Genomic DNA, 16229 nt, shown 5'->3' on the forward strand with positions numbered 1-16229 from the left:
TTTCTTTCTTTCTTTCTTTCTTTCTTTCTTTCTTTCTTTCTTTCTTTCTTATTTTTTTCACAGTTTTATTTTTTTATTTTTATTTTTTAATATGAAATTTATTGTCAAATTGGTTTCCATACAACACCCAGTGCCCTCCTCAATACCCATCACCCACCCTCCCCTCCCTCCTACCCCCCATCAACCCTCAGCTTGCTCTCAGTTTTATGTGGATCCTGAGAAACTTAACAGAAGACCATGGGGGAGGGGAAGGAAAAAAAAAAAGTTGGAGAGGGAGGGAGCCAAACATATCTTAATGTTCAACAACAACAAAAAAGGATGACAACATTAACTAGTTGTATAAAATTAAATACACAATTTTTATCATAATTTTAAAACATTTCTTTTGCTTTATGTCAGCTTTGCCATGCAAAATGCAATTTACACACTTTGCAAGGTCCCCAAACCACATGAAACATGTAATTTTTACTAAACAGTAACAGAAAAAATCCCCATATGATCATTTTTAACAGCAGAATTCATTCATCATATTAACATTCAGAAAAACAATACCGCAGCATATTAGATATTTGCATCATTCCCCCCTTTCTGTTCTCGAAGGACCATATATCTCAATATCCCAGCATTAGTGTTCTGCTATGATAAAGGCATAAAATAGTATGCAGTGTGGACCATTTGGTGTCTGTTTTTAAAATGAACTTGAAAATGAGAATCGAGGTTGAAAGTGAATTATTATTCTGTTATCTTATACAATGATTGTTTGTTTGTTTGAAATATAGCCCAAAATTAATGGGGAAAAGAGCAATAAGCATTTTAAATACAGAGAACCAACATAAATAGGGAAATAAAGACACACTAGGTTTCTTCTTCTTTTTAAAAATTTTAAAGTTTATTTATTTAATTTTGAGAGAAACAGTGTGTGAACAGGGATGGGGCAGAAAGAGACTCGATCCCACGAACCATGAGATCAAGCTGAAATCAAGAGTCAGCCGCTTAGCTGACTGAGCCACCCAGGTGCCCCTAGCTTTCTTTTTAATAACTATCCAAAAAGCCTATATTGATAAGTCATTGGGGGGATAATGAGGAACAAAATTTGTTCTTATTCCTTCTGGAAGACTTTGCCTCAACTCACTCTTCCAGCAGCTTTGTATATTATTGTTCCCACCAGACACTTGCCAACACCTGTTGTCTCTTGGGTTGTTGATTTTAGCCATTCTAAGGTGTGAGGTGGTATCCCATTGAAGTTTTGATTTTCACTTCCATGATAATAAGTGATGTCGAACATCTTTTCGTTTGTTTCTTGGCCATCTGGATATCTTCCTTGGAGAAATGTCTATTCATGTCTTCTGCCCATTTTTAATTGGACTATTTGGTTTTTGGCCTTTGAGTTGTATCAATTTTTTATATATTTTGGACACTAACCCTTTACTGAATATGTCATTTGCAAATATCTTCTCATGTTCAGTAGGTTGCCTTTTAGTTTTGTTGACTGTTTCCTTTGCTGTGCATAAGTTTGTTTTGTTTTTGTTTTTGTTTTTTTTTGATGTAGTTCCAATAGCTTATTTTTGCTTTTACTTCCCTTGCCTCAGGAGACATATCTAGAAAAACACTGTTTTTTCTAGAGTGTTCTCTGAATCACTGATGTCAGAGAAATTACTGCTCATGGGCTTTTCTAGGATTTTGATGGTTTCAGGTCTTTTACTTGAAGGTCTTAGATCTTTTACCACTTTGAGTTTATTTTTGTGTATGGTGAAAGAAAGTGGTCCAGTTTCATTCTTTTGCATGTAGCCGTCCAGTTTTCCCAATGCCATTTGTTGAAGAGAATTTTCCCCATTGTATATTCATTCCTCTAACAAATTCATTCAACAAGGGAGTAATAAATATGACTTTAATTTTTTACTAGTACCTACTGATGCTGCTATTCCACTGTCCATAGTTTGAGAACCAGTGTCTGATGGGAACAACAAAATAAACATTTTGTACCATAATCTAGATGCCCTGTCTGGATTAGTCACCAGTTAGATTGAGGTTTCTTTGGTCAATCAACTACATGTATTCTTCCCTATATTACAAAAAATAATGGCCAGGTTACACATACACGTGTAGATAGAAAGATACATCTATATCAATAAGATATATGCAGTAAATACAAGTTTACTCTTTCAAACTCTTAAAATAAGGAGATTTAAGAATTTTATCCTTCATATGTAGAATAGTTATGAGAAATCACTTCTCTTTCACATATAGTAAACAAGCACATCCTTTGTGTTTGATAATTGAGCTGAATTTCAAATAAACTATGAAAATCTTCAGTAAAATATATTTTGTTCTTATGTATGTATTGTACTACCATGCTTTATCATTATTTCTTTGGTTTATAATTTGTCTTACCCAAGTTAATTATCATGATCTTATTTAATTGTCTTCAATCAAAGGAATAACAAAGACAAAAACAAGATGAGAAATTACAATGAAAGAAAGTAATCTGAATAGGGAAATACAGAAAAGGGTATTTAAAGAGAAAGCATTCTCTAGAAGTCCAGATACAAAAAGTTGAAGTCTCCCCAGAGGCTAAAAAAGGCAGAGGGAAAAAGCAGTTGACAGTTCTAGATTCAAGTGCTTCTGCATTACAGTTATACCATTTCGTTTCTGGATAATTCTCTAACTGACCCCTTTAAACAACTTGGTAGATTTTTATCAATGTTTCAAGAAGACAAACTGGTGAAGATCAAGCCTTCATTAATTCCTGGCTTTAGAAAACTGCCTGAAAGGTAGAAATCCACAATATAAGTTGGCCTTAAGCCTAAGGCTCAAATACTGCTTTGTAAAAATTCTGCAAATAAACTCCCTAGATTAGTTGGGATTGGCATTTTTTACTAAAATATATGAAAAAGTCACTCTTCTGATCAATGTAACTAAATTAAAGAGCTAAAACAATCTGTAATAGGTGTCATGCTAATACAATTCTCTTTGGGAAAAATCATTCGTATGTAGCTTTAAAAAATGTTCAAAGGCAAATGAAAATCTTATTTATAAAATAACACCGTGAACTTAACATTCTCATTAAATAGTTCCCCTTGGCAGAGGACATCAGATATCTAAGTAGATCCAGAATTGTCTGACTTCTACCACTACCACCTTGTCTCAAGCCATCATGTCACTCTGGATTGCAGCAATTACCTCCTGACCAGTCTCCATACTGCTGCCCTTGACCCTAAAGGGTACACAGCAGTCAGAATGATCCTATTAAAACGGGAGTCAAAGACCATCATTCTACAGGTGACTTAGGGAAACGTAATGTCCCTTATCTTGGACTACACTGCCTGATACAGTCAGGAGGGAGTTCCTCCACCCATTCTCTGACCTCATCTCCTTTGTCTCCTTCTACTCTCCCTCTTGGTCACTTATTCAACGTACACTGGCCTCTTGCTGTTTGTCTAACACATTGGAGAAACAAAGACTCCTGCTTCAGAGTCTTTATTTGCCATTCCCTCCACCTAGAGAGCTCTTTCTCCAGATATCAGAGTGACTCACTCTCTTACTTCGTGGCACACTGTGGGGATTTAATAAATACACATTCAATAACAGGAATGAATTACCTATGTCCCTATGTGGCTACTTTTTGTCATCTGCAAGTGTAAGCTAGAGTCCAGCCAGCATAGGTCACCAGGCACTTGTCTATTCATATCCTGTCACCTTAAGAGTGATTTTAGGCAGGGCTGCACTAAATGGACATACATGCTGTGTACTGCAAAATTTTCAAGGTTGCTATTCACAGTGAGGTCTCTATGAATATAAGCAACATGGCAGCCCTGGTTTTAGATCTCCGAATTTCTCTTAGAACATTATTCTCTAGAAATAACCCAGACATCAATTATACCTTCAAAGATATACTAATTCCACAACAGTTCAAACTAATGCAATTTAACTAAAATCTATTATACCCCATTGTACTTTGGAATCAATTCAGTAGTCTGGGAAAAGAAGAAGAAACAATGGGTTAATGTATCCAATCCAAGAAACATATATTGTGCCTAATACACATAAGATATGGTGATACTGGCAGTGGAGAAGGGGGAAGATAAATGCAACATTTATCCTTGAAACAGTTCCAATTTAGTAGAGGAAAGAGGAGATTATGGAGATATTTTAAGTGCAAAAGAGATGTACCTTTGAGGAGATGTAAGGTATCACAAGCTAAGTGCATTGTGTCTGGATGGTGTAAACACTTGGTTTTTGTTCAACTTATAATCAAAGTTGAATATACATAAAGGGGACAAGTAAGGGTATCACTTGGAATTTTCACAAAGTGGCTATGGTCATATAATTATTAGCCAGATCATGAAAAAGAACATTACCAATATCCAGAAGCATCTAATCTTTTTTTAAAGATTCAGCAGACTGAAGCAAGGGAAAACCCTGGAAGATGGTAGATATATTTGGGCTGATTTTGTTGATATCTTATGGCAACAAGCCAGGCAGGTAAAGTGGAACTGTAGCAAGCCCGAAATTTTTCTATTCAGGAAGGTGAGTAACAAACACCTGATAAGATAGGGTAGGGGGTAATGCGATGCTCAGGAGTTAGACTGGCTGTCCAAAGAAGATGCTGCTAACGAGAGGTTTTAATGTATGCTAATTAGACTTGGAAGGATTGAAAATATGGAGAGGAACCTTCCCTTTTGCTTCTCTGAAGGAAGGGTTGCTGAGTGTCTCTCTTTCTGAGCATCCCTTGCATTTCAGGTATGCTTTTACTTTTTTTTTTTTTTTTAAGTAATCTCTATGCCCAATGTGAGGCTTTGAACTCATGACCCCGAGATCAAGAGAGTCACATGCTCTATCAACTAAGCCAGCCAAGTGTCCCTGCTCTTAATCTTTAAAACCAGTCTCTCTCCCCTTCCCTTCTATTAGTTTTGTTGCTTTGTGTTTTTGCGCTCTTGGAAGCCTGATTTAATAACAGCTCTGATTTATTGAGACAAACCCAACGTGATAAATGTGTGGTGGTTACTGGCCGAGAAAACAGGTGGACCAGGTGAGTGAGGAAAGGGATACCCAGGAGATCAATCTGGAGTGGTCACTTTGAGGTTGGGAGGTCCCCTATTTGTCCCTGTATGAACACGAGACCAAAAATTTGCCCTGAATTGGACAGGTGGCAAGGAAGGTGTCTGGTGCAAAGGAGATTAGAGGAACAGCAGGCCGAGGCTCTGTGCTCAAGTAGAAAGGAGGTCAGGAAGGCTCGGGATGCTTTATTACATTTATTTCTCCCCTGCCTCTTTCCAGAAGGGTTATGAAATGCCAGAGAAATATTGAGGAAGTTATGAAGACTGTCAGATAAAGAGTGAGAAGTAGAAGGAGGCGAGGAAGAGAAGAAGGGAGACTGGGGAGAAAGTAAAAAGATGTCAGAGAAAGAAGGAGTGGGAGGAGGGACAGGGAGGGAGAAACCTCACAACCCACTATAAGTGTAAATAATATATATATATATTTTATATAAACCAATGCACTGTATGAAGGAAAACAAGCTCACACTGGGCTTTAAACAATCTGAGGAGTTTTACCACCTAAAGACGAAGGGAAAGATATAACTAGATGAAGAGTGTGACCTAATCAAAGTATACAGGTAAGTAGTGTCATTTGCTAGACAAGGGAGTTGTAAGGAAAGAAATGAGGTAGACATAAGGTCTCAAACACAGGGGAAGTCAGTAAGGAAGGGAGTGTGCCTCTGAGACTAACTTACGATGGCAATGAGAATGGAGAGGGGTGGCTCCCAGAGCCAAATGCTTATACCCTTTTCCTAGGAAGAGCTCTGAGTCTCCTCATTGCCCTCCAACACCATCTCAATGGACTCTTCTGAGGGGTTCCTTCACAGATGTGTCACTGAGGCACAGAAGAGTTAATGGCAGGGTAGCAAACTTCGGGAACAACTGTCTTCAATTAAGTGAAAGGCAGAACATAAACAAGAATCTCAAAGTGCATTCCATCACCAAATCCAAATAGCTAAGGCTGGAAAACCAGTATCTCTCTTTTTCCCTCTCTGCCTTCCTTGCTCGTTCTCTCACTCTGTTCCCAAGTACTTGTTACCTATAATACTCATTCTTCTTGCAAGCAATTGTGTCTTTTCTGTTCTCTCTTTCTGTCTTCATGTTGATGGATACAGAGTCCTCTTTTTCTTCGTATCTAGATTTTTATTGTCCCCTTTCCCCCTGATCTCTGTCTCTTTTTTATATACCTTATCCAAAGTTTTTTCTATAGGATTCATTCATTCTCCAAGGTATCGGTATGGGTCCTATTCCATTTTAAAATAATAAATGGTCATTGTGACAACTGAGCACATATGACAGGCTAGTTATTTTACAGAATTGTCAATAAATCCTCACAAGCTGAGGCAGTAGCAATCATCTCTAGATTAAGAAATTGAGGAACAGAGAAGCTAGCAAAAGGTAGACCATGTTGAAGGAGCAATTAACAGAGGGGCTGGGAGAGCCACATTCCAAACTCCATTACACCCCCCTATCCCTAATCTAAAGCTTAACTCAGTTCTTATCACCTTGCTTTTGTGGCTTCTTGAGTCCCATACAAAGACAGATTCAAAATAATATGCATATATAAATTGTTGCCATGGTCTGAGTGTTTGTACCTCTACTCTCTCCACCCACAAGTTGATATGTTGAAATCCTGGAGCCTTCATGAATGGGACTAGTCTCTTCATAAAAGAGACCCCGGAGAGTTACCTTGCCCCTTCCATCCTGTGAGGGCACAGTGAGAAGGCTGTCAATGAGGAAGTAGGCCTCCCCAGACACTGAATCTGCATACATCATGATCTTGGACTTGCAGCCTCCAGAACTGTGAGAAACAAATTTCTCTTGTTCATAAACCACCCAGTTTATGTTGTGCTGTTACAGCAGCCCCAATGAACAGAGGCAGAACTTAACTGTACCTTTTTCTTAACAAAGCATCACCTAGTTACAATTTAAAGCAAAGTGGACTCTATTCCCATGCAAAAAATGGAAGCAGAGATGAGAAAAGGAAAGAGCAAAACTAACTAAAGGCCAATCCGTCCTTCGGCAGTCATCCTTTTACTGCAAAAATACTGACTGACCATCTTTGTTATGTGAGGCACTGCAGCCAGTACGGGAACCTCTGGAGCAAGGCCACTCGGGTTACTTTCATGAGTCTTTGATTTGCAGCCACAGTTTCCTCACTTCACAAACAGGAATATCCTTGCTGTGTTATCAGGGAGAGTAAATGAGATCATGTCAGTACCACTGTGTGGGGTGACATCTGGTGCCCTGCCTCCTATCTTTCCTTTTCTTTCCTCTTTACATGAGCTCTTTTCTCTCTCTGTACCTTTCAGGCTCTGTCCCTGCCTTGATGACTTCAAGCTGCCCTTCCTTCCTACAGCCTTGAAGTACATGATTATGAGAGCTCCATGCCTATGTTTCTCCCCCAAGCAGTGCTCCAAAATCTCAGCATTCTGGGTCTTTGTCACCACTGAGGACTCACCAGGCTCACATTTAGTGCGTACAGTTGAAAGCGCAAGGCAAACCATAAACATATCCTAGGCTTTAGAGTGAAAGGAGGTTCAAATCCTTGCTCTGCCAACCAGCTAGGCATAGGGCCTTTAAATGCTGCCACGTATACTCCTGATACCTTAAATCCCACAGATGTAAAATAGAGAGGATATGATTTCTGCACAGTGTTAGATTGCTGAAACAGCAAAAGGTACATAGAAACACCCAGCATTGGTGCAAAGACATAACTGTTGAACACTGAGCTTCAATAATAGCACTAGCATTAATGAGCACAGATGTGCCCAGCATGACACCAAATACTTTTCTTCGTGGAAATTTTCAAAACCCTGGTGTCAGGTCATACCATATTACTTGAATTGATTTAATCGTTTTAATACTGTGAAACGTCTTAATCCTCCTATGTTTTATAACAATAGTATTCTTTTTGTTTTTAGAGTTAATAAGGAAATGTGGTGGGTGCAATGGTCCAAATGTTTGTGCCCTCCCCAAATCCATATTTTGAAAACCTAACACCCAAGGGGATGGGAAAAAAAAAGGGGGGGGGGGAGAGTGAGTCCCAACTTTCAGTGTATTTGGTATATATTTCATGTATCAATAAACCTACCAATAGAGCATCTGTGGATGGAAAATATACCTGTTCATGTCCTCTGTTGACATAGACAGTGTAGTCAGGGTCCCTTGGTTCAAATGCTGCCTCTACTATTAACTGGCACTGAAGTCTTGGGTAATTTATCTTACAGCTTCATGACTTCACTTTCCTCTTCTGTAAAATGGAGACAGTCAAGCAATCTCCCCACCTGGCTTTTGTGGGGATTAAATGAGAATTCCACAAGAATTTCTCAGGACACAAAAGCCCTAAGTAAATGCTTGTGTTATTATTATATTTGATGAATTCATCACAGAAATGTGGTACTTAGTACAGATTTCAGGCAAGATGCCTTTCTCTTTTTATTCCTATCTCATTTAATTTTTACATCTGAAATTCTACATGTTGAGTTCTGCCAAATAAGTTTTGGAAAATTATTTGTTTACTATAATAATTTTCCTGCTATCTTTTCTACCAACTACCTGAATAATAGTTTAAGACACTTGTTCTTTCACATTTTATCAAGTATATATATTCCTTCATAATAAATGTACTCATTAGAGAAAATATAAACAGAAAATATTAAGCCTGCAAAAAAAATGGCTGCAAGAGTCCAAAATGCTAAAACATCTACTATTAAAATTGCTTCTTTGGTTTTGTTTGCTTTGCTTTTCCAATGATGTGGTTATTTTTCAAAATTTAATCACTCTTCATGTACAGTAACATAGGCAGTTGTCTGTGTTATATATTCTTTATAAGTTTAACTTAGGATATTAAATATTTCATCAAATGGGAATAGCAATAACTTATTTAATCATTTCCCCTTTTCAGGCATTTAGATACCTTCCTATTTTTGCCTCTAATAAATAGCAATGGTATGGCCCAATTACTACCTTTTGTTAATAAACACAGAAAAAATATTTTCTTAACATATATTATCAAGAGAATTATTGAGAATAAATGCTAGAGTAACAAGGGAATTTATTGCCATTTGAATTTGAATTTCTTTATTTCTAAGGAAATTCTATGTTTACCTATCTTTTAAAATCTGTTATATTTCCTCTTTGGGGAATTATTTGTTCATATCCCTTGGTCTTTATATTCTGTTTCCCTTGTAGTTTTATAGTTTCTCATGTTTTAAGTAGACAGATGTTTTAGCTTATGCTTTTATGGAAATTATTTCTTATCCCTTACCTGCTTGTCCTTTTACTGTATTTCTTTTTACATTAATCCTTTAATTTTTCCTTTATTCTTTGCTTATTAGCTTAGAGAATCCCTTCCCTGTTTTTCCCATTTTAGTCATGGTTAGTTTTAATTTCAAAAGGCTTTCAAAAATACCTCACATAAAATACACACCAGGTATGAAGATTAAATAATATTAACCTATTAGACACATTGTAGTAATAACAAATTTAAAAATAAAAATTCAGAGGTAAGAAATGAAGTAGTTTGGAATGACATTTAGAAACATCATATTCTAATTATATACCTGTGAACTGTCTGTGCTGTCCTTGGAGCAATAAAGAGACACAAATACTGATATTTTAACAAAATATTTTGGTCTTAAGCATTAAACATAACCGTTATCTCAATGTAATTCTGCACAGACTCACCAAAAATGTATTTTCATTTTAAATCAAGGAAACACCATTATTTTGTTCATTATTTAATTTTTAAAACTACTCTTGGAGTTTCTGAAGTGATTAAAAATAAAATGTTACAACACATTCAACCTCAGCTAACTGCCACCTACTGACTAGCTTTAATTATGATAATAAAAAGTAACTACACACGTCTTACCAATTCGACTTATCACATATTTTCAACTTCCTCTCTTATAGTGTTCACTGATGAAATATCAAATATAATTTTTTAACAATTTCCACAAGGATCTACTTTTTAAAATGCAATTTAAGGGCATATAAAGTATCCTAGAGACAAACAGACTAGAACTTTAATTGTAGAAATTTCTGGACTTTTCAAGTTCTTCTCCCACTATGTATGTTGAAAATTTAGGATCCAGAGAGTCACTTGGAAATTCTGAACTTCCATTATTTCACTCAAATGGCATTGAGATCTATTCCTAACTCATAGGAGTTAAGACAAAATCAAAAAAAAACAGAATAAATGCAATAAGACATTTTCAGGATTCTAAAATTGATAGTAGAGCCAAATAATAACCTAGATAATTACAGTTTTAAAAATTCTACACTTCTCTTTGGGTTCAAGAGGAAGAATAACAAAATGACTGTTTCTCCACATTAGAAATGATTTCACAGTTGTCTGGACCAGTCCTTTTCCATTCCCATTGCTTGAATTCTCTCTAACATCCTTAAAAATCTACAGTTGAAAAATCTTCAATGGGCACTCATTTCCTAACCTGGAAGCTCTCCTAAGTTGGATGTTCTTCCTTCTATGGAACCAGAATGTATCTTCGCAGAGTTTCTAGCTATGGTCCTAGTTCTGTCCTTGACCTATTCTCCAGACATAAGCTGTGCCTTCTGCCTCAAATATTTTCTCTGCTTTATTATTCTCCAAAGTATCCACTTGTTTCCCCATTTTTTTTTCTGGTGAACTACTATTCATTCAAATATAGCCTATGTGTCAGCTCATCAGGCACAGTTCTCCTGCACCCCAGCCTCCCAAATCGAGGCCCCTTTATTATACTATATCTCCTTTATAAAACCAATTGTAATTATAATTAAATGATTATTTTTACAACGTGTGCCTCCCTCATCGGTTTGCAAGCTCCCTGGTCTCCTTACATCAAACTTAGTAAATACTAAGTTGGATTAAGAGGTTCAGGACTCATCACTACATAGCTGAACTCTTGGAATGAACACCTTCACCCAGAGAGAGTAACCAAAATGAAGAAAATGAGGGGAAAGGTGTACGGTCAAGAGGTTGCTGAGAAAAGAAGAAACCATCCAAGGTCAACATAAAAGAGTACTTCTAATAGCATTTATCATACTCTGCTTCCTTTTCACTTTTTATGCTTTTGTCCTTAATATTTAATGAATTTCCATCTACCCAGATGTATACATAGTAGGTATCTCATAATAAATGCATTTTGATTTAATTTGTTTTGATCTACATAAAATTTACTACTAAGCACATAAAGAAAAATTACAATATATCTTTTTGACAAAATGGTTTTTCTAGTAATTTGTAAAAAAAAAGACAGAGACAGAGACAGAGACAGAGACCTCTTGTCTTAACTTTTATTTTTTTGGCAGAAACTTTCCATTGGAGCCATAGGGAAATCCATGGAGAATTCCATGAATTATAGGCCCACATGAGACAGTAAGCCACCAAATCCTCATCTTTGACATTTATAAACTACCTTCCATAAAGCCTTCAGATGATTTGTTTCATATGGACATGGGGTACACTGTAAGCTTGATGACGTTATGAATATAACATTATACTATTACTGACACCATAGTTTGAAACATATTTTCTATACATTCCTTAAAAGTTTTGATGAACGATTAGTGAGAAATTGAGTATATATTAGCAACAACATGAAATCCTAGCACTGAAACACATTTTGAAAGCCCACATCAACTCGTTCATACTTTACAGATAAGGAATCTTCATCCCAGAGACTACAGGGACCAGAGAGCTCTACATTTTTTTTAAACTTATTTTTATTTATTTGGAGAGCACGTGTGCACATGCACAGGCATTCACATACATGCCCACGAGTAGGGGGAGGAGCAGACAGAGAGGCAGAGAGAGAATCACAAGCGGGCTCCACGCTGTCAGCACAGAGCCCATCACAGGGCTTGATCTCATGGTTTGAGAGATCATAACCTGAGCTGAAATCAAGTCAAATGCTTAATCGACTGAATGACTCAGGTGCCCCTCAGAGGGCCCTACATTTGACAAACTTACTGAACCAGTTTTACAAACCTGTCTAGCTTTCTTTGTGGCAAGCCAACCTGAAGCAGAAAAGACAGTCTGCAATGCAATCCCTTCCCCAAAACACAAAACTAGTGGATTAAAAATGCAAATAACTGAGAATACTTTTAAACACTGCCTTCTAATGGCCATTGCAGCCAATATAAATTCCTGTACTTCACTCTGTCTAGTTCCAACTGCATAGTATTTTCAAAGTCACTTGTATCATTAACAAGCAAATCACAAGCACATAATCACCCAGGAGAGTGAATCTCCAATAGAACAAAATTCACCCATGCTGGCATTTTCATGGGCGTTTGCAAAAGCATTTTATAAAAAGACACAAAATAACATGTATATTTCATTTAAACATTTATTTTTAAGCTGAGAAAGTATTATTCATTCAATCTGTGGGTATAAATATCCTAAGAATATCTATAACCAGTAAGTTGACAGAGAAATCATAGTATGTATGTTCTCAGTACAAGAAGTAATAAAAATGCTAATGGAACAAACTTTCAGTCCGTTTTGGAATCCATATCCAATTAAAATGGAGACTACCTCTAACTGAGCTCAACTGACATTTATTACACATTACTGTGAGTAGGGCAATATGCTAGATATTGATGGCGCAAAAATGGAAAACAGAGACTCTCCATTCTCAATTATCTTAGAATTTTCTAAAGAAGGTAAGTGTATAATTTCAATATAAATATTAACATTCCCACAACTACTGCCAAGTCCAAACTATCTTCTTTGCCTAAAACATAGCAATAGAGTTCCCCTCCACCTTCCCCTAATCCTGTCTTCTCCTCAGAGTCCCTTCTTTTTCCCTAGGAAGAAAATGCAAACTCCTTAGCTTGGTCGACAGAGCTAAGCCTTGTCCTCCCACCTTCCCATCTGGTTTAATATAATCCAGTCACATTAGCCTTCCTTCTCTACTGTGAACACAAGCTTGCTCTTGCCTACGACTTTGAACTTTGTTACTTGTCTGAAATGCTGTTACCTGGCTCTTCAAAGAGCTGGTTCACACTTATAGATTTCAAATATCACCTCTTCACAAATGTTTTACTTGCCTGCTTGCTTTCAAGAAGCACCCCACTTCCCACCACATCACCTTCTAAAAATGACATCACCCTATTTATTTCTTACATAGCCCTACTCACTTTCTGAAAAAGAAACAGTACCTTCTACCATTAGACACATCTTATACACATTAAAATTAATAAAAATCCTTCCCTAAACATTTTAAGCTGTTATGATTTATATGAATTTCGCACTCTAAAATTGCATAGAATGACCTACTAATCAAAAATATCGGCCTACTTACCCACCCGCACATTTGGTTGTATGTCTCCCAATGTTGTGAAAGAAATGGAGCATACATAAGAGAAGAAAAGGCACTGGTGGTTATCAAGGGACCCAAAAGTTAGTTTACTTCAACTAACTTAGGCAAGCCAACGCCATTTCTCTAGGCTTCAGTCAATTTATTTGTACAACAGATTATGTTAAACAGATTATATTAAACCATTGAAAACAACTTTCCAGTTTTAAAATTCAGTCATTTGAAGTAGATTTCCCTCAAATGAAATGTACATTTTTTTATAACATGAGCACAGTGAGACAGGCGTATCAAGCACTCCGTATGGGGTTTCTGTCCGTTTGTAGATTATTTTCCCTTAACTACCACTTTTTGATGCTTCAGCCTGAGTCCTTTTTATTTCCCATTCCAGCGTGGGGAAAAGTACTGAAACGATTTCATCAAAATATATTGAATTATGCAGTCATTCCTCCCATAGAAAATACATGTATTGGGGCGCCTGGGTGGCGCAGTCGGTTAAGCATCCGACTTCAGCCAGGTCACGATCTCGCAGTCCGTGAGTTCGAGCCCCGCGTCGGGCTCTGGGCTGATGGCTCAGAGCCTGGAGCCTGTTTCCAATTCTGTGTCTCCCTCTCTCTCTGCCCCTCCCCCTTTCATGCTCTGTCTCTCTCTGTCCCAAAAATAAATAAATGTTTAAAAAAAAAAATTAAAAAAAAAAAAAGAAAATACATGTACTTCTAACAATGTATGTATGCTAAAATTTTTTAAATAATCCAGGAGTGCTAAGAAGAATCAGTTTTAATACATAATTTACAGATGTGTGTTATCATCACTGTCTTTCATGTAACCTAGACAATAAGGAATTTGTTGCATTTTCTGTTAAAACTAAATCCAAAATCTTCTCATGGGAGAACTACTCCCTACTACCAACACTGAAAACAAACAAACAAACAAAAAAAAAATTCAGGAGGATGTAATATAAAAACAATAATAAATTAAAAAGAGAAATAGGTAAAGACAGACAAGTCAGAATAATAAGGGGGCAAACTCTTAAAATGAACACAACAATGATTTTTTCCCCTTGCAATTCAAATGAAGCCAATATGAAATTTAAAGGAATTGATTGTGAAATATCTAAAGCATGTAACAAAATTATAGAAATAAGATTAGAAGGTTAAGTAGAATTAGTTTGAGGTAAAGGAAATGCAGAGAGCAAGATAGGGGAAAAAATTCTGCTTCAAAAGTTGCAATAAGAAGAGATTCTTTAGCACTCAGGGAAAATAATCATGGACCTACTTTAATGCACAGTAGGGGTACCCAAAATAGTATGCATGAGAAAGTCTAATTTAAAATACTTCATATGAGAAATCCTGTAAAAATAAAATATATTCTGCAGCAAACTTAAATTAGTTGACTGCCAACTTAACATGGCAATAACACTGCATCGTGAAACAAAATCAGGAGTGGTTATGCAATAACCCATGTGGAATTACATGCTGTGTTATGCTGGTAAGATAAAGCATCACGACCCTAAGTTTATAAACATATATGCAAAATGTAAATAAGCAAATGGACTTGTGGTTGGTTAAGTGTATCCTCCATTCTATTATTTCCATTTTTCTACACTCAGAGCCTGTCACTGATTTATTTTTACTATTTGTAAAATGGAAGAAAGAATTAACTTTAAGAAGAAGGATATTAGGGTTTTTTTCCTCAAGATTTAATCACCACCCATCTTTCAGCTTACTACTTGATAATAACACATCAAAGCCAAGAGTGTTTAAAAAATCATTTTTTCCCCCAAAGGATCAGCAAAAGTGAATGTCTTTCGGTTCCTTGAAAGCCATTCCAACTACAAATCTGGTAGAAATAAGTACATCTTACCCAACACCAAACCAGCTATATACTTCACCTCACTTAACACATGACTCACTCCTAATGATAGAGTGGAGTGTGACAGAGTTGTTATATAAGTCCATTCTGTACTGATTAAGGCAAAGACTGAACTGCATGAGAAAGACATCTTTTATACCATTTATGGTTTATCCTTGACCCAAATCTCAGGTATCTAGAAGCTGGGGTACACTTATATTTTCCAGAAAGCAAGAAAGCAAGATTTTGCGGTCAAAATTTAAACCTCTGAAACTTCAAAATGATATACTCAAGGAACAATATATTATCATTCACAAATATAAGAGAGCTAATATTCTGGTTATATACCATGCATCAGGCAAGGAGCAAGATGCTTTCCTGATGAGACCTTATTTACCCTTCACACTGGACTTGAAAGAAACAACTGTGAAAATGCCTCTCCCCATTGAAGTCCTACGAAAATTATTAATGGAAAATATAATGCATAGCCCTCTATAACATGCCTGCTTTGAATGAAAAACTAGGACTACACCATGAGGCTCAATCTGTAGCAATGAAGTCTATGCCCTCTCAAAATGTTCTTTGCCAGCAAATCCTAAATCTCATATCAACATTAACAGTAAATGGGGAGGGGGGCAGGACATGGAAAAAAACTATCAACCACTCACCATAATGCATGTAACAGTTTCCTTTGGTGGGATCCAGCTCAATAGCCTTCAAGAAGAACTTTTCAGCCTCACTCTTACGACCCTTGAAAAACAGAGAAAATGGATGATTCAGCAGTAGATCATGAAGGATTCTTTACCTCCTGGGCCCAAATGAAGTAAGTAGACTGATGTCTACTTGGTAATCACCACACACACAAAAAAAGTGTTTTGTTTTTATCTAAACAAGGATGATAAGGAGAATATGCCAAGAGAGAAGACTGAAGTCAGAATCTTGGGAAACACCAAGATGAGAAGAAAAGATAGTGAGAGAGTTGATCAAAGAGATTAGAGAAGAGGCCAGGAAGGCAAGAGAA

General features: G+C 36.7%; 1 protein-coding gene across 2 annotated transcripts in view; it reads right to left on the reverse strand.

The window, feature by feature from the left end:
• Positions 1-16229, reverse strand: part of TMTC2 (transmembrane O-mannosyltransferase targeting cadherins 2) — a 411733-nt gene that overhangs the window by 79017 nt on the left and 316487 nt on the right. For both annotated transcript variants that reach the window (XM_040491302.1, XM_040491301.1), the window contains exon 9: positions 15877-15958. In XM_040491302.1, the coding sequence (XP_040347236.1) occupies positions 15877-15958 (82 nt within the window). The remainder of the gene's footprint in view (positions 1-15876; positions 15959-16229) is intronic.

Source organism: Herpailurus yagouaroundi, unplaced genomic scaffold (assembly GCF_014898765.1).
Source record: "Herpailurus yagouaroundi ecotype Mexico unplaced genomic scaffold, PumYag 182, whole genome shotgun sequence".
Taxonomy (NCBI): domain Eukaryota; kingdom Metazoa; phylum Chordata; class Mammalia; order Carnivora; family Felidae; genus Herpailurus; species Herpailurus yagouaroundi.